At 43.2% G+C, this 27,961-nt stretch overlaps 1 protein-coding gene across 5 annotated transcripts in view; it reads right to left on the bottom strand.

Annotated features, from left to right (window-relative positions):
* SDK1 (sidekick cell adhesion molecule 1) overlaps window positions 1–27,961 on the bottom strand; it is a 385,943-nt gene that overhangs the window by 52,489 nt on the left and 305,493 nt on the right. For 4 of the 5 annotated variants that reach the window (XM_027889459.1, XM_027889461.1, XM_027889460.1 and 1 more), the window contains 8 exons: window positions 26,957–27,194; window positions 21,099–21,214; window positions 20,639–20,828; window positions 18,729–18,827; window positions 10,586–10,780; window positions 6,316–6,517; window positions 4,359–4,462; window positions 2,269–2,339 (listed from right to left, as the gene is read on the bottom strand). In XM_027889459.1, coding sequence (XP_027745260.1) covers window positions 2,269–2,339; window positions 4,359–4,462; window positions 6,316–6,517; window positions 10,586–10,780; window positions 18,729–18,827; window positions 20,639–20,828; window positions 21,099–21,214; window positions 26,957–27,194 — 1,215 coding nt within the window. Of the gene's footprint in view, window positions 1–2,268; window positions 2,340–4,358; window positions 4,463–6,315; window positions 6,518–10,585; window positions 10,781–12,112; window positions 12,211–18,728; window positions 18,828–20,638; window positions 20,829–21,098; window positions 21,215–26,956; window positions 27,195–27,961 lie in introns of those variants that run through there. The other variant, XM_027889464.1, reaches the window with a different exon arrangement.

Here is a 27,961-nt window from a genome sequence, read left to right as displayed (position 1 = left end):
AAAAAAAAAAAGAGTTGAGGTGGAATATCCTACAGAACCTTAGAAGGAAAACCTTGCTGAAGCTGAGAAAGAGACTGTTACTGCCTGCCCTGCCATGCAACTGCCTAACAGGTAAAACTTAATTTCTCCTTACAGTCTGACACTGATTTGTTGATACCAAACAGTGGTTTTTTATGCTATCATGTGATTCTTCATTTTTTCCTTCCTTGAAATCTGAGACAGGAAAGCTCAGAAAACAAATAGCTTGCAAACTGTCTTTCTCCTTGCATGGAAATGAGGATTCTTTCCTGAAAAGGGTACTCTGCTAAAAGGTCAGGTCTTCCCCTTCCTATCTGTCTTCCATGGACAAAACTCTGCTTTTGATGTAATGGATTATTTAGGATTTTGTAGGAAGGCCTGAGGGATCTGCTGAAATAGGTAAAATGATTATGAGTGGCAGCCCGTAATGTTGTACAGAAGTAAGAGAAACATTTTTGTGCTGTTTAAAAATAAATAAAAAAAAAGACCAAAATGTAAGTTTGAATAATTGTTCTCTCTAAGGTAGAAGCAGAACAGTACATGATCCTGATGTTAAGTGTAACATCCTCCAGAACATTTGAAATCACCTTGCATTATTGATACAACAGACCTCCATGGAAATTACTTATTTTCTTCCTTCTTTAAATTTAAAAATAATGGACTGATTGGACCAAGCAGCTGAAAGCCCAGATAGTGCATCTAGAGTTTGTTTTGTGAATTATTAACATAGCTCAAAGTTAAAAATTTAGCTTTGCTTGGAAACCCACTCTCCCATTAAGCTTGACTGCTGTTTGCAGTTTACATTATTTCCTTGACACTGCTGTGAAACTTCCTCTTAATTGGAGGCTATTGTGGGACTTGAAGATTTTTGTTTATTTGAAAAATATAGTACGGTTGAATTACCAGGACCTATTAATATACATGTAGTAATGACATGTAATCACCCACAACTCCCTTGAGATGACTCTGGCACAACAACCCCATTTCATTTTCAGGAAATAAAAAGCATCCAATTACCTAAACAACCACCTATTTCACATTAACCACACACCAATAATCAGTCAATTGGGGGAATGTTTATTTCCCTGGCCCATCCTACCTCTCATCCTCTCTGTCCTCTCTTCCTGTACCTTTTTTCTCCTTCGCTGTGGGCTGCAGTTGTAAGTGGGGAGGAAGGTTCACATCTCTCCATAATTCCTTTGGTAAAACTGCTCAACATGTCTCCTATTTGCTCAACATGCTGTAAGCAATGTTGTTGCTCAGGATTATGCTGGTGAACTCGGGCCAGTCACCCAGCAGCACAGCCAGGCATATTTTTAAAGTGCTGCTGCACAGCAATAAACAGACCTTCATACATATATTTTTCTTCCAAAAATGAAAGGAGTCCCATCTGTACTGTAAACGCATATCTACATTTTTCACTCTAATGCAATCTGTCCAAAGTTATCCTTATTATGTGTGGGGGGCATTGTCTTGGGAGCAGGGTGGGCAGAGGCTTTCCAGGATAGGTTATTGATAACGTGCAGTACCCCACTGGGTTCCCTCTGTTTATGCCCACTCTGCAAAAATAAGCCTCAGGCACCGGGTCACAAAATGTTCCTGCATCTCCCAGGAGGTCAGGCTTGAGAGATAAAGGGAGGCAGAGGAAATGCCAATATAAAACGCAGACTTGGCAAGAACAGCTCCCCATCCAGCTCAGAGGGATCACGGAGAGCTCCAACTTTCTTTCTTTTCTCTGAAGAAGTCTCGATTTTTCTCTCTCGAAGGGCCAAAAGGGCACCTGGAGCTCTTCAGAGGTATGAATGGGATCTCAGGCACTGATCTCAGGCTTCTGATCATTTCAGCAGCAGGAGGAGGCCAGAGATGATGTGAACCAAAGGGAGCTTTTGATTACCTGATTTTACCGCCGCCGCACTCCATGGAATGTTTTCCATGTAAAGATGCACATCTATCAATATCAACAAAAGGACAGCAGAATCTGACAAGTAACGATCTTGGACACAGCTAGAGAAACTCCTTTACCTCCCAAACTTCTCATGGGGCAAAAAGTGAAAGAAACTGCCAGAAATTTCCGTCCATCACTAAAATCTGTGCTAGGTCAGGAAAATAAGGAAATAGCTGCAGTCCTTAAACTTTACTACGGTAGTTCCAGCTCAGGAAAATGTCCCTGGCAACGTACCGTTAAGGTCAACAAGTCAAAGCAACCAAAAAATTGTTCCAGAAATATCACATTTTTTTCGTTTTACCTACCTGCCACTGCACAAGGACAGAGGAAGTCGTGTGGGGAGTCACTAACACAGAACTGGGTGGTTCATCTGGAACTAAACGAGAGAAAAAGGAAACAAAAACAGTTACAGCAAGAGGGTGAAAAAGAGGCAGATTTTATTTCTTAGATTCTCCTTCTTCACTGCTGAAGAAAATCTTCCATCCCAACCACTACATGGTGGGTCTCAAAAGCAGCGTGGTGGATATGGATACTGGAACCCAGGAACTTCTCCTACATCCCCTGCTCTACCTGTGGCCTTGGCAGCTTGAGCAGGAACAACAAAAGCTGAAGGCATAAACCTGAAGGAAACTGCAGCAGCCAGCTTACAAACTACTAGGTGCCCATTTGAAAGGAAGTTAAATGTGTGAGGGCTCCAAAGTGTGAGCAAACTTCTCCCAGATTCTTCGTGCCACAGTTGGGGCAAGCCCACCTCATATGTAGGAGTCTGAGTCAAATAGTCACAAATTATTCTAGGGCAGCTTGATTTACCACAGGTGAACCCCTTCCTGTGCCCATGGCCTGTAGCACATACAGACAGCACAGCAGCTCAAACACATGAGGCAAAGGCTTATCAGGAGCTGACAGCCCTCCACAGCACAACGCTCCAGTGGCAGCTCCGGGTCTGCTCAGCAGAATAAGTGTTCGGTTTGTTGAGGAGCTGAGAAGCTTTCACAGCGTTTCCCCGTTGCATTGTGAGGAGGCCAAGCACAGCTCTGGATTCACTGTGGCTAAATTCAAAGAGAATTTAAAATAAAACTTTAAATTCCGAAAGAGTGAGTCAGTGCTGCCTCATTAGTGCAGTTACAGTCTGCACCGATCCTGCAGCGGCTGCGCAGGAAGGTGGAGAGTCGGGATGTCATTAAAAAGCTGCTTGGCATGTTCCTCAGGTTATTACAAGGGTTCTTGTTTAGCTTCTGATACTCCTGAGCAATGTCCTCTGTTTTTCTGATTTCAAGATCACAGTCTTTAAACACTCCTTTGCAAAATGCTCTCCTGCTTTGTATCTCGGTGTCCTGTTTAAAACTCCTCATTCCTTGCTCTGTAAGAAATCCTGAAGAATTCCTAGCACCATGTATATAGAATCATGAAATCATTCAGGTTGGGAAAGACCTCTAAGATCATTGAGTCCAACCATTGAGTCAGCCCTTCCAAGTTCACCACTGAACCACATCCTCAAGTGCTACATCTACACGTCTTTTAAATCCTTCCAGGGATGGTGACTCCACCACTGCCCCAGGCAGCCTAATCCAGTGCTTGACAACCCCTTCAGTGAAGAATTTTTCCTAATATCCAATCTAAGCTTCCCCTGGTGCAACCAGAGGCCAACTCCTCATGTCCTATTACTTGGGAGAAGAGATCGATCCCCACCTCACTACACCCATATATATTTATTTATATATGTATATATCCCAGTATTACCCAATTTCCTAGAGTAACAGTACCTACTGATGCTTTTTCATACTTTGCAGAGTTCCTTTCTCCTTTTAAGACATCAGAGCTACTTCTGCATTCAGGCATCGACTTTATACAATCAAGGAATTAGAGGCTGATCTCTAAGGCTAAAAATAAAAGCCTTGTCAATGTCATTCACAGTTTATTAGTCCTGATCTGCAGGATTAAATGCTCATGTTTCCAGGAGCTTCATACTCTTCTTACTTATACCTCAGCAATTTTGCCATATTGCAGACTGATGTGGATTGTGAGGGAAAACAACTGAAGAAACTTCTCCAAATGTATGCAAGGTTCTACATTTATTTTTAATGATCTCTTGTAAATTATTCAATTTCTGCAAAGATAATGGTTAGTGCAGAGTTTGGAAGCCAATCAAACGAAGTTTAATTCCATTTTGAGACTCCTGAAAGTATGATTCATTATCAGAGGGCACAGCAGGACACTTGAGGCTGCCTGGTAATTCAGCTGTATCTCACTGCTACCTGTATCAACTTCCTATGAACAAACCTGCGTTGACTGTTGATTTTCACTGCACAGTCCCAGTGGAAATCACGTGGCAGTGGGCCCAGCAGACCCAGGAGCCCTGGGAAGTGCCCACCCCGTGGCGCTCCTCCTGCCTTACCATCCTGCAGAGTCGTGACCGCCTCTGTCTCCGCACTGAAGTCGCTGTCCCCGATATCGTTGGTTGCCTTCACTCGCAGTTTGTAAGAGGTGAAGGGGTTCAAGCTGTGGAACGTAAAAAATGGGGCTGAGGGATGAAACCTCCCCACATCACCACAACTTGCTTCTACAGAGAACCTGCCCATTGCCAAACAAAGTCATTCAGCAGTTTGTCTCTTCCCCCCATCGCCTTTTCTCTGCAGCCTCCCCAGCTTCCTCGTAACGTGGGGGTGTTTGCACCCCTGCTGCCATCAGCATCTTCTCAGATGTCCATTGCCCTCGGATCCCAAAACCAATCCTGGATTCATCACAGAACTGGGCGCCAGGAAACAGACATGAAGCTGCAGCTCATGGAGCAGCCTGGGGATGGAGCTTGTTGGGAAGGACAAGCTGTGCTGTTACTCAAGTTCTGCGTGGCTGTGCAAAACCTGGCTTTCAAGGTGCTTTGCTGAGATATCCTCACAACTGATCCTCAGAGCATGGAGGGGGATTGCAGGTGGAGGCAGGTAACGTGCCCTGGGTCAGCCAGTGCACAGCAGGCACTGGAATTCAGAGCACCAGCCTCCTGACTAATCCCTTACACCACACCACTTGATCAGGGCATTTTGTTCCTACCGAATTTCAAATTAATGCTATTACCTGGATTATTTAATAAAGACAGCAACAACAGATTCCCTGCAGCTCTTTTATCTGTGCGGTGCTTTAAGATATGCAAAGAGTGATTTCCAGCTGACACAACCTTCACAGAGATGCTTCTGTCTTGGCTTGGCAGGGGAAGGTGAGGGGGAGGCTGCCTTTGGAGTCACAGGCAGAGGCTTGAAATGCAGAGCTGTAACTTACAGGGGGATTTAGCTAATTAATTGGTAGTGTCTAGCCATCCGCTGGCAGATGTAACACTGACTGCAAGCCCAAGTAAAGTTACTTGTAAGGAATGATTAAACATCAAGGATAATGCATCCTGATGGGCAGCACTCTCACATCCACGACTCTTCCGGACTTCCACAGGAAAATGCTTTTAGCAAGGAGCAGAAGAAATCTCTTTAAGCAGTGTCACCCTATTAGGACACCATTACTTACCTATAGCAACCTGAATCATCTTTTCCAATCTTTTGTTTTCGGTCAAGTCAATGCCAAGTCTAAATGGCAGAGATGGTTTCCTTGTTTTTACAGGTTTTGACTGGAAAGATACTGGCACAGGACCAGTGAGCTGCCATATACCACAGCCACTGATGCTTTTATAACAGGCCTGAAAGATCTGTGTCTGAATGATTTGAATACTTGATTCTCCTAAAGCTCACGGCCTTTTAGAAATAATCTGATTTGTACCAGCTCGTCAACAGAGGAAATGGACAGCAAAACAAGTACCTGCTCATAGACATTCAATTACTTTTGCCAATGTTACAAGGACTTTAATTACACCAGCATTGCTGAAGATAAAATGAAGCCTGAATAACAAAGTTTAAACATTCTGATGCTATCTATAAACTTCGGTATGGAAAATACAGATAAAAATGGTTCTCATTTCATCTGGAAAAGCTTATATAGAGATAATTGCAATGCAGCATTCAGAGTGGATTTTTACATCAGTCAGTACTGAAAGGATTTTTAACTAGTTGTATTTTACAGAGCACTGTGTAGCTTACATATGATTTAGCCTGAGTAGTGTTATCTGCGGTGCTGAGCTTCCAGGAAGGGCTTCAAAAAGATGCACTGCAGTCCAACTTTAATTAGATTTATTGCATGACCTTCAGCAAATCTCTCAACTGCTGTTCATAACACCACCTCTAAAATGGGAGCAGTGACCTCACTTAACCTCTCTCCCTCCCAAGAAGACTGTGAAGCTGAGTGATGCTTGTTTTGGTTTCCTAACTCTTGGGAAAGTGTGGGAATTTCTATGCTAGCCTGGCATCATACGGTACCTTTCGATAACGCAGGACGTCGCCTCGTGGCTGATGGAAGAGGAGTAGGTTTGCCAGTCTCCATTGGGCAGTTCTCGCACTTGGACTGTGAAGTATCGGATCGGGGAAGATCCATCACTTCCAGGGACCCACTTCAGCAGCAGACTCCGGGAGGACACGTCGCTCTGGGGGGTCATCACCTGCCTGGGAGGTGCTGGTCGTTCTGCAATTAAACCATAGTTCGGTATTGCTTTGAGAGGGAATTCAAGACAACATAAAATGTGACAGCCCGATCAGATTTTCATAGTGGGAATGCCACAGGAGATTGAACTTCTGGATTTGCCCCATGAAGTATACGACCATCCCATTCCTTAACCTTCTCCTGCAATGAGCAGCAGTAAAACTGATTCTTATCTCCCTGCATCAAAGGTCAGCATTGAATATAAACCTTCCTAGAAGTGAACCTCAAACTTGAGGGGGGTCTCGGCCTGGTAGATTAAAGAAGAATCATTAGGACTGGCAGTCTAGCAAAGCAAGGCAATCTTTAATTAAACTCAGCTGTGCTTCTGGCTGCAGTTGCTCTTTTGTAAGAATTTGCCTATAAATTAGCTCACTTTTTAACCTGTTCTTACTCCTTGGTTCCAGGGACTTTGTTCTCTCTGTGCTATGTAGCAGCCTCTTCCTGCAGCTGCTGCCCAGTCGAGGCACGAAGGAGAGAAAGGGATGAGCTGGAACAGGCTGTTGTGTTGCTGAGTCCAAGCACATGCAGCTGATACTGGATTCCTGCACCAGCCCTCTCTGGCAAGGATCTGGGAGCCATCAGCAGCTCCCGGTGCTGCTTCCAAGCCCCAGCCTGGAGCCAGTGCAGAGCTGGGGCTGCAGCACCTGCTCCAGGTCATTTCCAGAGCTTCCCAGCTTTTCCCTTCCTACCCACTAACCTTGAACCTGCAAAGTCAAATCAGCCTGTGCTGAGGGAGATCCCTCCAGAGTAATTACCAGCACACCTTTGAGATGAGCAGGGAATGGTAATGCAGGTGTAAGCATGCCAGTCCCCAACTGTTTCATTACAGATCTCCTTTCCCGTCACCGCATCTCAGCACTCCATCGATTTCAATAGAGAAACTCTATAGAGTGAGGAATAATTGTTTAATTGTTTATCATGAAGATTATTGATTCTGATTAAAATGTGTGGCATGTAATAAAGCAAAAATTGATTGGAGACACCGCAGTGACTTGCTTTTGAGAAGCAATTCAATTCAACTTCATCAGCACTTGTTTCCATAAACACACCTCTGCCTGCCTGATTCCTCACAGCTCCTCATGGCAAGCACTTCATTTCCCTGCTGCCCCCTAAAACCATTTCCTGCGTGTTTTGGCATTTCTCTGCAGCCTGCTCTTGCTGACATCAGTGCCCAAAGACTTGTAAGCTATTAGCTGGAGGAAGCCCTGGGTGCCAGCAGCCTGCGAGCCGCAGCACAACGCAAAAGGTCAGTGCCTTACACTGACAGGCTGAGACAGGTACTCAGGTTCTTCCATCCCAGGAAGTGAGTGTCGTGCAGGGATTTTATACACTCTGCTGATGTGCTGTGCAGTTTTGGGCAGGTCAGGTCTTGTAGTCAGTCTCCCCCGGCTCGGTTTTCCTTCCGCTGCTAATGGGAGATCTTAAAATCTTCTGTGTTGCAAGATATATTTCCTGACTGTTTGTACAAACCCATTAGTATAAAGAGTTTATTTATGGGAGTTTAGCCACAAGCAAATGCTAAGGTGAGCTGTTTGTGCAGGAATGTAAGGCTTGACTGTACCAGTCCACATGACTCTACGGGCTACTTTTAATTTCTTGTTACATTCACATTTTCTGACTCAGTTCTGCCCTGAACACTGGTGTTGACTATTCTGAAATATCACTGTGTAGATTCAAAGCACTGCAGCAGAACCTCTGGAGAGCACAGCCACAATATAACTTGGGATCTATAAATCACAGGTATCATTGTAAAATGTAAAAAAATATGTTTTCCTTATCCAAGGAATTTACAAGGACACGAGTGACCAATTTTGCTAATTTTCAAGGGAATTTTTGTGCCTGTTTACCTCAGTATCGAGAACTGCAAGGATATCAAATGCATTTTTATTAATGGAAATATCTCTTTCCTCTAGAATATTTACCATCATATATACAAATTTTGGGTTGATTTCTTGTTAGCACAATAGGTGCACTGTATATATTTCTTTATCATCCCCTTATATCGTTCTTGCTGATGTGAGAATACACATTCCTCTCCCTACACTTCAGACATTGGATCACTTCAGTTAACTCTTGGTTCCATTGCATGTGTAGAGACTCGGCAGAGCTGTCCATCAAAAAGAGAAAGGGTTCATGCTATACCATGACTTGCCTTCTCAAGATAACCCTAAAGCACTGATAGCAAGAAGGGATCATTGTTCCCACAGCAGAGCTGGGAGTTCTGACTTGAGCTATTGTGTATCCTCGTGCAAGGTCTGGGAAATCTGAGCACATATTATTGAGAAGGAGAGGCTCTGAGCTTTGAGACTCCACTTTATTTGCCATGGTGGGGTTTTTTGAAGCTTCCACATGTTGGACTTTGAACTTCCCCTTTGACAGTAATCAGACAGGGGCGGAAGAAATCCTGAGCTGATAAATCTCTTTGATGGACAGTATCTTTGGCAGAGGCATTCTCAGTTTTCTAACACAGCTCCAGAGGTTCTCTCTCTGAGGACTGCACTGTTATGCACTGAGAAGGCTGCACATGACCTAGAGAGCTATGCCAGTGGGAATTTTAACTCCAACCACACAGGCTAGAAATAGTTGAAATGCACCTCACAGGTTCTTGCTGCTGGTGGTTGAACATCAGACCAACGCCCTCTCTTCTTAGAAGTGTTATAGGAAAACAATAGGGAAGACACTGGGGACAAATAAAATGGGAAATCCTTACTTTTTCACTAAATGATTTGCAAGTGTAGAAAGGACTTTAAGCAAAAGATTGATTAGAAGGCACATTTTAAGAACTAAAAGTAAATATAACTGGTTGTATTATAGTGCAAGACTTGGGCAAGAACTGAGACCAGGCCCAGAAGCACATATAAAAGTTCTAACAATAGTTGAAAGACATCTGTGGAGGTCTGCCCTGGTGACCTGCTGAAGTGTGCTTCTCTCTGAACACTTATTTTTATATTTCACACAAGCTGCATGGTTCTGACTTTTGAGTGTGAAGTTTTCTTAAAGATCAATATCCAGACAGCACAATGGGTCAGAGCAGCACGCCGCACAAACCCCAGTGATGCTGGTAAAGTTACCCTGGCTGCCTTTGACTTCATCAGCTCAAGGGACCAGATACATCCTTTGCAGTGAAACGTGGCGTGTGGTGCAAGACCAGAGGAAAACCCACCCTCCTGTTCTCCACCAACATATTCACCAAAATATCCTTTTTTAGCCTCTGAATTAAAAAAAAATAAATCTTCATGCACAAGTAGAAAATGCAATTTTTCTATCTGGCAGCTCGAGAGATCTGTTCTAAAACTGGAAAAATGAGCAGTTACTTGAGCCAAAGCATTAAAAAGAAGCAATGATGCAGCGCAGATCCTGTAATACCTTACATGTCTTTCACGTCTTGAAACGTTTGGTATCTAAGCATCTGGTTTCATTTACAGACATGTAGAAACGCTGCCTTCAAGTAGATTCCCTTCAGAATGGAATTTGACTGGAGATTCAGAATAGCAAACAACCATTTCACGGCTGAGACAAGAAACAGAAAAGGTCTGGGCAATCCAGATGCAAACGCTCTGCTCGAGCGTGTGGCAGTGAAAGGCCAGAGTAATTACAAACACATTAGGTCAGGGCTGAGGTACAATGGAGGAGCTGTGGAGAAATTCTGCAACACCACTGCCTCTCATTTTGCGTTCCCTAATCAATATAATTCATCCATCACTTACTTTCTTAAGATTGCAATCTTTCTAGAAAATGAGAGAGATGGGGGGGAAAAAAAAAAAAAGAAAAGGAAAAAAAGCCATCTGACTGCAAAAGGAGGCTGCATATGGCCAATATAGCAGCTGATGGAAAAATCAATTCCAACAGCCCGGCAGGTTAGAAGAACTGTGCCTCATAAAAGTCTGTCTTGCTTTCTCAAATCATGATGTTGCTATGGTTTGGGGCAGGTTTATGGGGTGAGAAGGAGGAGGTGCACAGGCTGTGGGCTGTCATTAAAACTCCCCTAAGGGCAGCACAGGCTTCGGGGCAGGCAGGGGAAGGCTCTCAACCCGCGGCTGGAAGCGTTACCTCGTTTCTCTGTGGTGATCACCGTGGCTTCCAGGGGCTCCCCCCAGCCCTGCCTGGTCTTGGCGGACGTCCTGAAGATGTAGGCTGACTCCGGGGTGAGGTCTGTGGCCGTGAACTGCCGCACCGTCGAGCCGACCTCCACCGTGGTGAACTTGTTGGGGCTGCTGCTGGCCAGGCGATAGGCGACCTGGTACCCTGCAAGCACAGCACCAGCCAGGGAGGGGGAAAAGGGTGAGCTGCTTTTACTAGCAGGGACAAAAGAGCACCAGAGCTATTAGTTTATCATAATTGCTTATCTGAGATCAGAAGAAAGTAATTTACTTCCGTTGCCGTTATAAAACTACTCTACTCTACAGCAAATTCCATACCCTGCGAGGAAAATCACACATAGTGGAGCTCACAAGGGTCTACAGAATATAACTGCCACCAAACCCATCTCATATTCCATTCTTTATACCAACAAGATGCAAAACCAGCCTAATCTTTCCTGAGCATACTGGTACCTTCTTGGAAATCAGAGGAACAAACAGAGCTGGTGCAATATGTCACCTGGTTGAGGCGGTTCAAGGCAACCCTCCAGTTTCATCTTTCCACCCCAGCACACATGTGCATGTGTGTGCACCCCCACTCACAGGTTGTTCTGCCCTCTCACAGTTTCAGCAGTGGCTCAGACTCAAGGTTCTCCAGCTGCAGCTCCAGCAGCTGGATTGCCCAAAATGTGCAGTCCTATCAACCCTCCACTCAAGGCTTGTTCCTCCTTTCTGCACTTGCTTTTTCCTCAGCTCTCACACGCCCCTACAACTGTGCAAAGGGGCCAGAACTGCCAATAAAACCGCCCTTCTCCTGTCACTCAGCATCGCTGCCCTTGCCCACAGTCCAAGGAGGAGCCTGCAAGCTGTGTGGTCCTGCTTCATCCATTCAGCTCTGAACAGTCAATTCTGCTGATGCCTGTGAGCGATAAGCCCCGTTCCACCCTGCCTGACAATCAACAGCTCATATTTAGCCCATGTTATTAATGATTCAACTGTGCAAGGAGGGCTTCCAGGGTTCTCACGCACCACTAGCAACAACTGTCCCCCAAAGAGGGTCTGCCAAATGTTCAGATCCATTCTGTAAACCCAGCAATTGAATCAGGCTCTCACTTCTGGAGCTCGATGGTAACTTCCAGTCCAGCAGCTGACTTCCAAAATCAATTAATACCAGAACTGATGTGGGGTTTTATTGCCCGAGCTGAATGTGTGATTAAACGCTTCACGGAGCTACACGGGGCAGGGGGCAGCCAACAAATCCAAATCAAAGCAGCTGAAAACAAAACAGTCATGGCACGGCTCTGCCAACCCTCTGCTCATCTTCCGAATGACAAAAGGCATCCGCAGCACCTGAGCCACCCCTTTCTCACGGAATTAATATCCCAGCCAGACTCTGAACTCCCACCACATTTTGGCTGCAACAAGCCCAAGGAGAGCCAAACCCGGCACGCTTCATTCAGGAAGGTCAGTGCATGAAATCTGAGGGGGTTTATCTTACCTATGGCTATTAGACAAGACTCAGTGGCATTTATTCCCCACTGTGAATACACAGCAATTGCCACGTGCCCACTCACAGAAGAGGCCCAGAGCTCCTGCAGCCCCTGGAATGAATGCCACTCGCGTGTGGTGCACTCTGTCACAAACAGCGGAATTTAATTGGGATACAGATGGTATTAATTTTGCTTTGCTGACTCTCACAGTGCCACTGACGATGCACCAATGCATCCTTGTCCTTTCTCCTCTGGCAGCTGCTCAGGGATAGGGGGGCAACAGCCACTGCTGCTTCACATGGAATAATTTGATTGCACCAACACTTTAATAATGTTTTGACTTGGTCAGTCCTGCACTGGTCAGACAGCTGGATTTAAGGATCTTTGTAGGTCCCTTCCAACTGAAATAGTCTATTCTAATCTAATCAGTAAAAAGAGGCCTGAATTTTCAGAGCTCCTGAGCATGCTTAGATCCCAGCAAAGTCTGAGGGTCTTACCCTTCCAACATTTCATTCTTCCACCTTCAAATTACCTCCTTTTATCTGTGGGACTAGCTCTTCCATTACTGGTCCAGTATATTCCACCAAAGTATTTCTGTGCCTTTAATACTGTAATATTTTGATCTTTTTTAAAGTCTACAGAAAGACAGAGAGCAATGGGGAGAAGGAACTGAAATATATGATCTTTTTTGTTTATACTGATGTGAAGAATGTGGGAATGAAAACCCCAGTGCAGGATCTTAACAAGGAGGAAAAGCAGTCAAAGAAAAGCACTGGGGAAATTTTTACAGCAGCAGGAAAGATGAAGGAAGAAGCAACTAAGATGGCTAAAGAAGCTTGATAAAGGGACATAAGACGTAAAGAATAAGACCTGGAGGGAAACAGAGAATATTAAAAGAATAGAAAAGTTGATTTATCTAGTTATTAAAAGATAAGTATGATATCTGGGACATATCCTTGTCAAGCAATTTCCTCTCTTTTCTAAACCTTTGTAAAATATACCATGATGTTAAAATGTAAGGAGGGAATGGAAAGATAACTATTTACTGCTAAATGGTGGTACTCGTGCTGGAAAGCCAATTACAAACACACTCAGATTAGGTAGAGGAACACATATCTAGGCCATTATAATATCTTACACAAGACTGGGTCCATGGCTAGTGTAAAAACTAATTTAGCCATGAGAAAGAGGAAATCACTTGTCACAGCCTGTGTCTCTGACAGGCTCTGCAAACTCCCTTTCTATGCATCCCTGTGAAAAACAGCATCAGCCCTCACTGCCCTCTCCTACCTCTGCTGTGCTGTCTGACAGTCTGGGTAAATATCTATTTTCCTGGATACCTCAGGCAGAGTTTACACAATCAGAGCTGTCAGCTTTACAGATTTCCTAAGAAAATCAGCACTTCCACGGGTCTGATTTTAAGGTAGATATCCAACCTCTACACCTGAATTCTTCTCGCTCTTATTGCTACCTACAACCCACCTGAGAGACACACAGCACTGCATTTTGATCTCCTGCATCTTCTATTGGACAGTCTGGGACAGCCAGGATACAGACTGGCATAAAAAGCACTACTTTTACTTTTTCTGAGTGGCACAGAAGACTCAGCATTTGAACTACAGCTTGGATAATAACTGGGGCTAACACAAGATCAAAAAGATAAAATTATTAAGTTGATGAATTCAGCAACAAGGGATGGGAGAAGAAAGGAAATGTTAAGTGAAATCAAACAAGGCAAATCAATAGAGGTAAATGGAAAGTGTTCAAAGAGAAATTAATGTATGCTTGAGGGCTGTAAGAGGCAATTGCTGTAGTGGAGGAATAAGCAGCTTCCTTCCCTTACTAGATTACGACAATAAGATGTTGCAGATATCTTAGAATAATTAAAAAAATAAGTTAAAAATCAAAGGTTATGAATGAAAGTAAAATCTTGAAAAGGTGATCAGGAGAAACTTTTTTGGGAAAGGAATACCTTACAGAATATGAAGTATTTGGATGGCCAGTAAGAGGAATTCATACTATTTTCTTAATTTTTTTCCCCATATAGCATTAGAGCCCAAATCTCTGCTGCTATTGGGAATGCTGCCATTCACCAGGCCAAAGCATCACGAAACAAAACCCTGAAAGATGAACTCTTCAGGAGTTTATTTATTCATTGAAACCAGGTTGTTTGTTTGTTTGTTTTTTCACTTGAGCATCTCTTTAAATACTTTTTGCACAACTGCAAGCAGTTCCACGAGCTGCACTCTCTCAGCTCAATCAGTGGCAACAGTCTGAGCTGCCTCGTGAAACGTTAGGTCACCGCAACACAACCGGTGGATTCCCCAAAGCAAGCGGGCAGGAGGATGCCAACACCCCGTGAATATCAAAAAGCTTTCAAGCTCATCACCACACAAAGCCCCTCAGAACTGACAGCACCCCCTCGTGCAGGCCATGGCGCAGCAGAGATACAACCACTTATTAATTTGTCACACAACTCGGGGAAGGGCGAACGATCCTGGGAGGTTCCGGGCGGCGCGGTGAGGCAGCAACCCGGTTTGTTTGGCTTCCCTGCTTATCTGTTTTAGGGCCAGCAGGTGTGCAAGTGCAGCCTGGGATCAGAATAGGAATTTGCAAACATGGATTACGTCCAATTTTGGTTCTAATTCTCAGCGGAGCTCTCACACTTTTTTTTTTTTTTTTGCCATAAGCTTCAGGTAAATGCTAAATACCAGGATACTATGAGGAATACTAACCAGGGCCTGGGAGGATGCAGGTTAAGCTCTCGTTTTCAGGGGAAGCTCACAGCTTGAAGTGCACATATGCACATTAATGCATCATTTATCTTTAATAGTATCTGAAGGAACTATGTGGGTGCTGGCTGAACTGCGTGCAGAAAAGAAGACAGAGTGAAGCCTCAGATGGTTAGTGTAACATTCCCAAAAGGAGAAAGGGAAATATCTAACAGCCTTCCACAGTAAAATATTTAAACAAACAAACAAGTGGTTTTTTTTTTCCCTCTTGGTGCCTGCCAGTATTTCATCCTGCTAATCTCTCTCTGAAATGCTAGAGCATGTTTTTATATAGATTACAAAAATGTTAGCTGCAAAGGTGCATGTATACTCAGAGGACAAGGCAAGCAGAGCAGGAACATTAGTTCAAAGGCTCTGAATATAAGTTGCTCTTGCAAAGCAAGTGGTTTTTCTTTCCAGCCCCAAGAGTGAACAGAAGGGCACTGCACAAAATTAGTTCACTCATTTTTCCCAATGACTCCACTTCGCTGCACTTGACTGGGGTAGGGAGGGTCACGAGGTGTTTTGGAAGTTCATTAAAGTAATGAGATTTAAAAGGTGAACAGGAAAAAAAAAAAACTCCAAACCCAAAAATATGCAGCCTTTCCTTAGAATGCTACATATTGAGGTTTTATCTGTTTTGGAAGCACAGCTCACTTCTTAGGAAAGATCACAGAAGTACCCAGCATGAGCAATTTTCACTTTTCTCTCTGCCATTGGCAGCTAACTACTTCCTCCAGGAACCTCAGTATTTCTACCATGGAAAAAAATAAAAAGAGTGGGAACTGTTGAATAAAGACAATGCACTTCAAAGAGGTGGACTGCAGGAACTGGCAGGTAACACTGCCCTGGGAAGGAATTCTAAGGGAAAAGGGAATTCAGGTTAGCTGACCATTTTAAAAGAGACCAAAAAAAAAAAGGTACGACAATCCCAGAGGAGACAAAAGATGTTAAGAGGCCAATATGTTTGCATTCAGAGCTCCCTAATGACCCGAAAATCAAAACTGAATTGGACAAAAGTTGAAACAGGACGAAGGTCTAAGGGAGTGTATAAATAGACAGCACAGGCACGTAGGGATAAAACCAGAACAGCTGAAGGGCAAGGTGAGTTATAACCTGAAGGGCATCAAAAGCAATGAGAAAGATTTTATAAATACATTAGAAATCCAAGAGAGAGGAGGAGGAAGACAGGTCAAGCAGTGGGAAGACAAGATGAGCACAAGACAGGTGAGGCTGATACCTCCATTCTTTCCTTTTCACACACAACAGAAAGTTGATGCTGACTAGAGACTCAACACAAATCAAAACTGACATCAATATAAGTAGGGATGTAGGCTAGAATAGAGAGCAGCTTAACAAATATCTAGTTAAGCTCGATGTAATCAAGTCAGAAAGGCCTGATGAAATTTGCCCTGCAGTGCTCATATAACTAGAGGGAGCCATCTCTGAATAATTAGCCGTTCCCTTCAAGAACTTGTAGATGACAGGAGACATCCCAGAATATTACAGAAGGGCAAACAGACTACACTGCCTTTTAAAATGAGGCAAGACCAACTAGAGGAATTATGGAAAAATCTAACTCAAGTTCAATACCCAGGAAGATGCTGGGGAAAAAAAAAAAGAGTCAATATACAAGCATCCATGAGGATAATAACGTGCTAAGGAACAGCCAATATCTGTTTGATTGGAGCAAAGAATAAATATCAAATAATCTGTTTTCTATTTTGACAGTGTAATTGGCCAGGTGGGAAGAGTAGGTATGATCCACGCTGACTTTGAGTAAGGTTTTAATATGGTTGCACAGAGTCCCATCAAAAGCAAACAAGAGAAACAGAACCTAAGAAAAATACTGCACATTTTGAGATGAACACTTAAAAAAAAAAAGAAAAGTAAAAAAAGTTGTTATCAATGATTTGCTAACAACCTGGGAGGATGTATTAAGTAAGCTCTCATGAGACCTCATGAATGAGTCTGGTTCTAATACTTTCATTAATGGCCTGGCTGATGGAATTGCCAGTCTGCTTGCAAACTCCAAAAATGACACCAAGCTGTGAGTGGCCGTGTGCACTTTAGAGGACAAGAGTGTCATTTAAAGAGATCTTGGTAATGAAGAGAGATGGTCTGGAATCAGTGAGATGAAATTCAATAAAGGCATCTGCAAATTATCACACTTAAAGAGGAAAAGCTTAATGTACTTGTAAAAAAGGAGGACTGGCTGACCTGGAAGTGTACTGTGGAAAAGGGCAGGAATTAACAGTGGGACATAAACCTACTCAGTTACACCATCAGTGTAGTCAAGGACTGCATGAAGCATACTGGGATGTATTACTGGGAATGGACTGTGAAAGTCACTGGAAACAATGACAAACACTAAACTCTTTCATTCCAACCCTGCATTTGTATGATTTTATTATCAACATAATGGCAACGAGTAAGAACCAGCTGAGGGGGGATGTTCTGCACAAAGAACTCTGCAAAGACAAAATAAAAGAGAGTTCCTACTCCACCAGGCTTGCAACTTCAGCAAAATGAGGCTGACAAAGTGCAGCAACGTGAGAGGTTGGAACACAGTCGGGGGAGCAAAATGTCTTTTGTGCTTTCTCATCATTTCCATCAAACGATTTTTTTTCTCCTTAACCACATCCTGTGATTCAAATCCCAATCTCTGCTGAGAGCAAGTTCTAGGACACACAGTTCTTTAAAAAAAAAAAAAAGGCAACAAATCAAACCCACAAGACAACCTGGAAGCCAACCCTCCTTGAACTGCAGAGAAACCCTGCGTGGATCCATCTCTGGCAGCTCACTGCTGCCAAGCTTCACACAGACTCCTCCTCGTGCTCAGAAAATCCTGCAGTGCCTGCCTTTGGATGCCATTTGATGACTTTCCTGCATCTTCAGGTGCCAGGATCACTTTGGTAAACTACACACCTGAGCAAACACTTTGAGTTCTTGACTCAAGATTTAAGCACAACGCAGGACCAGTCCTGTATTTAAGGGATGCCACCAATGCAGGTCCCCTCTGCTCAGCAAGGGAGGCTTGAGGAAATATTGCTAAAAGCCTACACATGAACCTGAATGGTGGCAGTGCAATTAGAAGCAGAAAGGTCTGTCAGATTGAGAACTAGACAAAAACCCCAAAGCTTTTGCTTCTGTTTTTAAACTGAGGAACAAATCTTTCCTCACCAGGTAGAACAACTGTAAAATGTGCCCAACATCACCAGAGAACACAAAATTGCTGGGTAACTATGAGCTACCTTAATTTTAGAGGCAGCAATGGATTCTTACATTATAAAAGTCTTCATGTTTTGAGTACAAGTAGCGACTGGTGAACATATTGCAAAGGTAACCCAAGAGTTATGAGAGCAGGAAGGTGAGAAGGTTTTTTCATAAATTCCTGTCGTGCCTTGCTGCCTCTCATTCCCTTGATGAAAAGCCAAATATGATTTAACTCCTTGCGACTTGTCAGACAGTATTATCCAAAGGAAGCAATAAAAAGGAAGCACACATGAGGCTGAAACATTGGTTGTGCCTGGCAAGGGTGGGGAAAATCCAGGTCTCCAGGCAGTTTGCCCAACAGTCAGCCAAACGGGTTACCAACCCAAATGCAGATGGGAAGAGGGATGACATTCAAACACAGTGCCTGAATAATATCAAATTCTGGCTCAGGAAATCACAAACCACGGAGCCACACAGACTTTTCTCCTCGCCACAGTCTCGCAGCTGACACCAGCATATTTTCTTTTCTTCAGCCACAGGTTTGCTTATGTGCAAGGTGAAGGAAAAGTCAACAGCTGCAGCTCGCTCTGGTCTCCAGCCCTCTCCTCCCAGCCCGGGGTTCGTGGCTCCATCTTACCCAGGATAATTCCATTGGGCTCCTCCGGTGGCTGCCAAACAATCCGTACAGATGTCAGCCTCACCTCGGGGAACACCAGCCTCACGGGGGGGCCAGGGGCTGCAAAGAAAAACAGAGGCCATGGCAGCAAGGACTGCATCTCAGAGGGATTACAAGTTTTCTGCTCACCCTGTACAGAATTACAGCCCAAGCAGTAGCTCCCCAGTAAGTAAATGGCTGGGAGCACCTGGGCATGTACATGATACATATTTATTCTGAGGAGTCCTGTCCGTGGCCAAATGTCTCCAACACCCAGGGATACCAAACATGACACAGAATCAGTGCACCCTACAGTGTTTTTTTACTGCACCAGGAGCTCTGAACCCTGAAGGATTTTTCTCACAGCAGCATCACTACTGGTGTAGTTGAGGACACACTGTGAAGCAAGTCATTGAGCTGCCTGAGTTATATAGCTTAATCCACTTCATACCTGTTGGAATTGAATAACATCCCCTCTCTGTGTCATCAGCACTGGCTTTGAACTGCTGAACTTTGCATCTTAAAACACTTAGGTGTGAGCAGGAGAACCCAAGGCAGGTGAGATGCACATGAACACAGACTGTGCTGACCACCCCAGGTCCACAAGATGAGGAGATGCTAATTCACACATTAGCATCCATGAAATTTCCCCTTCAGCACAAATTCCACCTGCATTACTCCTGGTGATACTTTTAATTAAGTTGAGCCCAGAGGAGACACAACATATTTATGTCAGGGGTATGGAGATGGAAGAACAATTTGTTTCATTTGCCAACATGCACTTAAGGAGGGAACTGCTATAATGGGGTTATCCAAAACAAACAGTTCTAAGTATTTCTCATTACAGCCCAATATGTACATTTCATGGAGTGCTTTCTCTCTCCCTGAAGAGTTCTGCTAACAGTAATTTTTCTAATTTTTCCTTTCTCAGAGAAGCCAGGTCTCCACACAGACAGTATGCTGAGAAAAAGGCCAAAAAATTGTCAGGGAGCTGCTGTCCCTGTTCTTGTCCCTTCATGCTCCTACTCCTTCCTTCCCCGCACAGCAATGTTTGGTTAAGCCAGATGTGGGAATGTTTTCAGTCCAACCAGATTACCTTAATGAAGTTGCTAGAAGAGACCAATGTTAATTCCTTTACAACTGAGAAAAAAAATTGATGAAAAAGAGAAAGACTTAAACAGAAGCCTCTCACACTGATATGAACCTATTTATTACCCCAAAGGTAACGAAACTAAAACTAGTGTTAACGTCTGCAAAGCCAAAAATATTTTAAGAGCTGAACTAAATTTCCACCATCAGGAATGCTCCCACCACACCAGCGTGCCCAGGGAGCACTGGGGCAAGGGGCCTGCTCAGGTTCTTTCAATACATCCAACAGCATTGGGAAGCCTCTGAGCTTACGGGAAGTGCTGGAGGCAGCTGCAAAAGGAAGCTGGAATGATCATCTTCCAGGGTCAGTATCTTATTTTTTGGGAGGGAAAAAAAAAGAGAATGGATTACTGAAGTTGCAAATTCCATCTTTCTCCTTCAGTCCAATCAGGCCCAGATTTGTTTGTTGCTTTCAATTGCGGCACTCTTTTTTATTTTTTTAGCATGACTGAACTTCAATAGGAATTTATAATTGGGCTCTAAAGTTGTTTTCAATAGAAATTGAGAGTTCAATTTTGTAAGTTTTTCTCCTCTTCATTAGCTGCAGGGAAGGAGCTTGTGACCAATGGAATAGTGCTGAGTTATCCTATGTATGGCCTGAAGTCCTTTGGGATCCAGGTTGGAAAAAAAAATCCCCCCAAAATCCAAGCAGCCTTGGAGTAGTTGTCAACTACACCTGCATCACTAAAAGAAGGCAGTGCAGGACCAAATCAAACGGTTGTTTTGGTAACCTTGGAACTCACCATCGTCCTTGGTTCTCTCTATCACTGCAGGAGAGCTGGGGACTCCATCTCCGATCCGAGTGAACGCCAGCACCTGGATCTCGTACAGGACGTATTTCCGCAGGCCCGAGAGCAGGACAGACTGGGTGTGGTTCCCTCTCACCGTCTGGCTCTTTGCTTCAGAGTCGAAATCTTTCGCTTTGAAAAGGATCTGCAGAATAATTGTGGATGAAATACAGAAGGAAGAAGATCGTCGCTAGAGGACCGGAGAGAGCGACACTCATTTCAGATTCCTCCTTTTCACACAATGTAAAATGAGATTATATTCACCAATTGCTCTTTTCAAAGACAACACATTTTCTGTATCTTCTTCAGCTGACTTAGGAATGATATGAATATCCAGCAGGTGAATATTATATAACAAATACAAAACCATTTCCTGATAAAGCATGAAAAATCAAATAAACGTGAAACTCCATACCTTGTACCCCAGGATGAGACCATTCTGCTCAGACTCAGGGACTGCAGCCCATGTCAGCAGGATCTGGGTGGAACTCACAGCTTCAGCAGTGACATTCTCAGGAGGAGCAGAGGGAACTGGAATAACATGGCATTGCCAAAGAGGAGAAATAGGTAAGACAGATTAGATCATTTTGCTCCATCTGCTTAGGATTCTGCCAGACTCCCATAGAAGAGTATTCAGACCCAAAAGGACTGGAATACATTCCAGACAATCCCTTCTCCTCTTGTATTCATTCTACATCATCTTTATATTTCAGCCTGTCTCACAATTTCTTGCCAGTTCATCTCAGAAATGACAATGTTTGTAAAGAGCTAAACATTTAATACTTATCAGTGTCTACAGACAGTCAGTAAATATTGACAGCTAAGAATAAATTTCAAGTTCTATGTATTTGCAGTAATTAGAACCAAGTTTAAATCGCTGGACTTCTCCAGAAGTCTATCTCCTAGTATTTCTTTCCCATACATTTTCCTTCCCTATGCCAAAAGCTGGAAATCTTTCTGAACGGGAGTTTATCTTATAGCACGATCTGTTTGAACAAGAAGTTTTACGCCATCCTGGCTTCCTATATTATCTGAAAGGAAATTATAGCATCTCGTCTGGAGCTAGCAATAATTTCCCCCACTGGATTGCACTCCCAGATCAGTAAGAAGTTCTTTAACCTCTGAGCCTCTTGATGATGTGAGAGCGCTCAACATTTGCAATACATCAATTACAGACGGATGCATTAACACGAGGTGTATTTTCAGGGATTGATGCGGTGTCAATGAGAGATGCCTATTTCATTTATGTTGCAAAATTGGCTCTTAGGAAACCAGAAACATCATTAGAACTGACGGCACAGGAACACTGTAATTTTCTCTGACTCCAGAGAAGAGCAAACTTGCATTTTCCCCGTGCCATTAAAACTCTGAGAGCTGCAGAACCACACAACTGCAGCTTTTGCAGGCAAGCCTAATGGCATGTCACGTTATGCAAGCAGGATTTGAGGCTATTTTTAAGAGTTCACATTTTATGCTGCCCTTTCGCATTCTTTCCCTGTGGCATTTCCAACATCTGAAGGGCACAATCTTTTCTAAAGCCTGATACACCTGGCAGACCTCAAGAGAACATTCACCAAGTTATGTTACACAAGCACTTAGGGACAGTAAGGCTTGATTAGAGTCTGAATCTGTCACAAAAAAGGAGCCCAAATCTCTGCCAAAAGGAAGGCTTTCCTGGCTGCCCAAATGAAAGATCTGCTGTTTTTGCAGAAGAGCTCCTGAAGCTCCTAGCAACATGAATGAGATAATGAGTATGACACCAGAATTAATATAAATTGAAACCTCTTCCCTGCCCCCCCCCCAAATGTACCTCTCCACCCTTGTGCATCAAATTTAACAGCAGAGATAGTAATTTCTGAAACAATTTCCCCTTTAGCAGTTATATGGGACATGAGAAACAGAGCACCATCACACAACACTGCAGCAGACTAAAAATCCAATTTTTTTCCCCTCCAACACTGATGTGACTTTTTTTTTTTTTTTTAAATCTTTTCCTAGATTTATCCCCCACAAGGATATAATTATGTTTAAGGAAAATAGATTGCCAGGAGCCATGAGTGTCTTTGGATAGCTGCCATAACTTTATCTGTAGATCTTCACAAAGAGCTACTCCCACATGAATCACTTCTGGAGAGAGAAAGGGTGGAGGTGGGTTGCAGGGAACCAGGATGAGTAGAAGAAAGAAGCCCTTTCCAGCCACGTTTATTTTTATTTTATCTGTTTTGAAGCCTTTCAAGAGAGAGAAAAAAAGTTACTTTATTTTACAAATATTTCTTTTCCCCTTTGATCAGCAGCCACGAGCTGTCCTGAATTCACAGAAGGTGGAGGCTGTGCCCGGGCTGGCCCTGAGTGCACCCTCCCTTTGAGGTGTGCATGATCAGGCTGCTGGCAGGGGCACTCGAAAGCTGACAAAGGAGAGAACGGTCTGTCTGAAGGTTCATTAGCCCAGACTCTGCTCAATTCCCAGTGACAGAGCAGCTAAATGTCCCCTCTCCTGGAAGGGAATCTAAATCCAATGCCTAAATGGCAAAAATCCGTGCGTTCATTGAGTGTCCTTTAACTCTTCAGTTCTCATATCAGCGCTGAGAATTTTATTCTAATATGGATGGATGAATTCAGGACCTGCAAATGATTTTATGGATCTTATTGTTGCCAGTCTTTTATCAAGCAACAGACTTTGATCGACCCTTTAAGAATGAATTGAAATGTAACCTTCATTTCTCTGACCCCTCTCCTCTCTCAGGAAACCAGGATTCAAAGAAATGATACTTTGCTAAGACTAATTAGTGAGTGAGGCACATAATCCCTCTTTCCTCTGCAAGCTCCCTCCTCTAACGCTGGTTTCCTTAACTGTTGCACTGAAGACTTTGTTATAAGCTCCAAAGCTGAGTTCTCATTAGTAACCTGCAAGAATAATACAGAAGCCAAGCAACAGTGTCCAAAAAAAAAAAAAAAAAAAAAAAAAATCCCAGAGCTTTAACAAAATGAACCGGAAATGCCGAAACTAAACGATGAGCTAATCCAGCAAACTGCCAGCTGCACCGTGCACTTCTGAAGATCAAACGTAGGAAATTATAGAGTTACTGGCACTTTGCACTGAAACTTCAATAAGAGCTCAAGTTTTAAGGTTATCCACGTTGGCATCTAAGATCACGCATCCTCTTTCTACATCTGACATAGCCACATTTGATGTATAGCAAATTATGTCGTTTTATGTCTCTAACTGGGCCAAAAGCAGCTTTTAATAAGCTAGTCTGTATTCTGGCTTTCTAAGAAAGCTACGGAGTGGGATGCAGTGGTTCTCTCCATTTTTGCAGCTCACTTTAGCTGCACATCCCTCACTCCTTTTGAAAGCAAGAATCAAGAGTGGCGCATTGTACCTCTGACGTCAATTAAGAAGTGCAAACTTCCAGCAAGGTATGTGGCAAAAGCAGCGTAGCCACAGCACTCATCCATTTTGCCTATAAAATTAGATATTGCAGGCCAAATCCTCAGCTTGTACAAACTGACAAATTCCCCCAGTGACACTGGGCCACATTTGAATTATCAGGCGATGCTTTATCACAGCACAGTAAGTGCTTGGTGAAGGTCAGTCTCCAAAGCACCAGGAGATTGATCCTTGCCATGGATGTGTGACCGTGCTCCCAGAGTAGCTCATCCGGTAAGACAAGTATACACATTCATGTAGCTGAATATTAAGAGCACAAAAAATCTATTAAGGCACTGGGTTAGGTGTATTCGAGATGAATTTTTTTGTGAACAAGGGGGTCTGTAAGAGGAAGCAGCCCTGCCAAGGTTGTTCTAATACATCAGATGTCTTTGCATTTTCTTGCTTTCTCTATATATCCCTACTATTGTTGTCAATTTATTGAGTGGAATCTGAGCTTGTTACTCTGCAGTTATTTTACACTGTAAAATTTAATGAGCTATTTAATTCCTAACAGTATAAAAAAACATTTTGGATTGATAAAACCCATCCTGTTTAAAAATCCTAATTCATCTCCCTCCATCTTCAGCTGCTTGCAACCCTATCTCAGATTTTCATTTTAGAGTTTTCCAACTGTTTTTCAAGCCTGGGTTACCAAAGCCTACAGGACTATTTATTCTCTCCTGTGTTTTATATTCAAGAGCTTCAGGAACCAGTGAGTACCTGTAATGACACACTCCACTATTGTTGGCATGTGTGCTCAGCTATTAGTGATGGGATTGCACAATCTAAAATAAACAGAAGTGCTCAAGTACAGCTTTATTTTCAATAAAGATTTTGAACCTCAGTGGCTGCACTGTCATCAGGTACCATGACCTGGTTTAGTGCCCAGGCTTTAACTCCTGAGCTCCTTGGACAATGTCAAATAGAAATGTGAGTTCTGTCAATGAACCACCACACAATCCTGGCCAAGGCTCCTCTGGCCAGCTGTGAGGGATGTTTACAATCCACAGCACCAGCGAAACCAACTTCCCTGACTTTGTATCTAAAAACCAGAAATATTTAGGACACCTGCTTTTGAAGTGCTTTGAAAACATAAGCGATAAATAGAATTTTTCTTATAGTTCAGAAGACAGACCTAAAAGTGGTTTGACCTTTCTCTCCGGCTTTAAATATCTTTTATTTGCATTTCAACCCCATTTGACTGTGCATACATGTTAATTCCAGATTCCCTGAAGTGCTCTCGTACAGCCTGCTGCTACGCCAGCGTGTCTTGTATATTCTAAATCTGAGAAGATACAGCCAAAAGTCTGAGCCCTGACTTGCTCTGTGCAGGGAATCAGATGTCACTATCAAAGAAAACACTTGGAAAAAACCAAACGAGTCCTCACGCCCAAATCACAGCTTTGTGCTATTTTGATCCCGGTTTCTCTGTGCCTCCTACAATCGGTTTCAAGTCAACCTTCTCTTAATACTGCCAGAGAAAATGCCAAATCCACGAGTAACCTCTGATCTTTAGATGCTGAGCAGGAGCACTGTAATCCTAAGGTTTTATGAAATGACTTAATCTCGGTATTTACTACATTTCAAAAGAAGTGTTTGAAGAGCAGGGGAAAGGAGAAAGTGGAGGATGCGATATCTTTTTTATTATGTCACACAACACTTCAGAACTGTTTTTCCTGGGTCGTGCTATCTCTAACTCCAGCACAAGCCTTGTTTAAAATACCTCTGGCAACAGCTTTCCAATTACTACTTCCCAAAAAGCTGCACTTTAATGGAGGGGGATGACTTTGTTTAGCCTTCTCCCTGGCTAGTTCAAAGGAGAGTTATCTGAACCAGCAGACCAAATCCTGTCGTGCGTGCTCATGCTCCCCACCAAGTAACACTGTGTACTACCCAGTGCACAGACATGCATATTTAAGGGTAAGGGTATGCACAGGATTAAATCTCAAAACTTTTTTAATGAGGAAAAACAGGGAAAAAATAACAAGAAAAAATATTGGTGTTGAATCTTGCATAAACCCGGGTCACAAAGAGCTGCTACTATTAAACTTTTAAACCATATATGTCACCTACTTTGTTAGTTGCTTGAAATATAAATTTTAATTTCCCAGATGCATTTAGGGCAGGTTTGGAATTAGGTTTTGTGGAAGTCAACTGCTAGAGTGCAGCTTTTCAACATCTGCCTTTATTGTTGCTTCTCAAGCAAACAGCAATTTACTGTTTCCTGAGAGTGACGGTTTCCTTCTGATATTTGAAGTCTCTGTGCTTGCCTGGACAATTCAGCTTGACAATACAGTCCTTGTGCTCTAGGACTATAAGCAGGTTATATCTATAAAGCCTTGTACACACAATTTTGGAAGGTAGGTTTGAAAACATGCCATCCAAATCTCCGATATTTACTGCATCCCTGTCTTTGTAATCATCTCTCTGAAGTGACTCGTGCCCTTTTAGAAATATTTGACGCTTGAAATGAAACTTCAGGTGACCACAGCTGCGAGAAAATCTGCCTCAGCCTGGAAGCAGAGAGGAAAGGGGGAAAATTAGGGGCAATGGGGTACTGGGGAGGAAGCAACTCAACCAGATAAGTTGGTACACAAGCTTCTCCTTGTGTTGTCCATACTGCTGTCAGACTGTCTGCATGTCTTTTCGTCTTTAGTGCATCTAGAGATTGTTTTTTGGTTTTTTTTAATTTCACTTTTGGTTCAATGGATCAGCAAGCAAAAAAACCCCGCCCAACAACAAAACACCAAATGAAAAAAATTAATTAAAAGCCGAACAAAAGGGCAGAAAAGTGGTGCATTCTCAGGTGTGTCTGTCCCAGAAGATGTGGTGCTCTGACTCACCAGACTCTCGGGTACGGCCCCTCACGACTTCGCTCCACGGCCCTGCCCCGATGGCGTTGAAGGCCTGGATCTGCAGCTCATACTCTGTCCACTCCTCCAGGTCTTCCACCGTGTACTCTCTCTCCAGTCTGTCATTAACGACCTTCGTCAGGACAGGGGACTGCAGGTCCACACGCCAGAACCTGATCCTGTACCCCACTGACTCCGGATTGCCGTTGTACTGCGTGTCAGGGAGGGGCTGGAAATGGCAAAGAGAAACACAATATTTCCATCAGAACGCATTGCCAGGGCTTTCCAAACTACAATCCAAGGCTGCCTGGACTCGTGTACGGCCATAGGAAGGCAAAAAAATATCAAGAGGTCGATTTTCTGTTTTATGTTTCATGGTCTCTACGTTTCTGTGCTGCTTGAAATTTTCTTTTAATTTTTACCTTCATTTTGAGCCAAACAGATAGGCTCACAAAACCCAGCCATTTGCTGTGGGTGTATCAACACAGATGATATGAATACAATATATTTCAGAGCTTTGTGATTAATTATGGAAATGAATGATAAATTGCTGAAGCATGTGACAAATTCATTTATCGTACTTTTTTCTTTCTTTTTTTTTTTTTTACTGACTCTCTGCCTACTCATTTATCAGCAGAGATTCATTCTAGTATTCTAACTCCCCAAGCAATTTCAGAGATTAAAATATGAAATAATTAGCCTACTTCATGAAGTTTAGAGTTTTTCTGCTGTAAAACTAACTACATGATGCTACGGATGGCTGAGATTCAGTTCTGATTCACTGGGAAAGCTGGATACACATTAACATTTCACAGCTTAGAAGACTGTACCCTGCAGGCAAGCAGGGCTAGAAATGTGACCCTTATTCTGTAGGAAGGGAGGAATTCCTGGCTCCCAGGGGGACACAAATTCACCTTCAGGTCTTGAAATAAAAGAGATTAAACACTATCAAATATTGATGTTATTAAGCATGAAAATGGTTTATCAGGTCATTTT

The sequence above is a fragment of the Empidonax traillii genome, unplaced genomic scaffold (genome assembly GCF_003031625.1).
Source record: "Empidonax traillii isolate 1590-97213 ecotype Southwest subspecies unplaced genomic scaffold, ASM303162v1 scaffold263:size1499331, whole genome shotgun sequence".
In the NCBI taxonomy this organism is placed as follows: Eukaryota; Metazoa; Chordata; class Aves; order Passeriformes; family Tyrannidae; genus Empidonax; species Empidonax traillii.
This window is presented reverse-complemented; position numbering and strand designations above follow the sequence as displayed.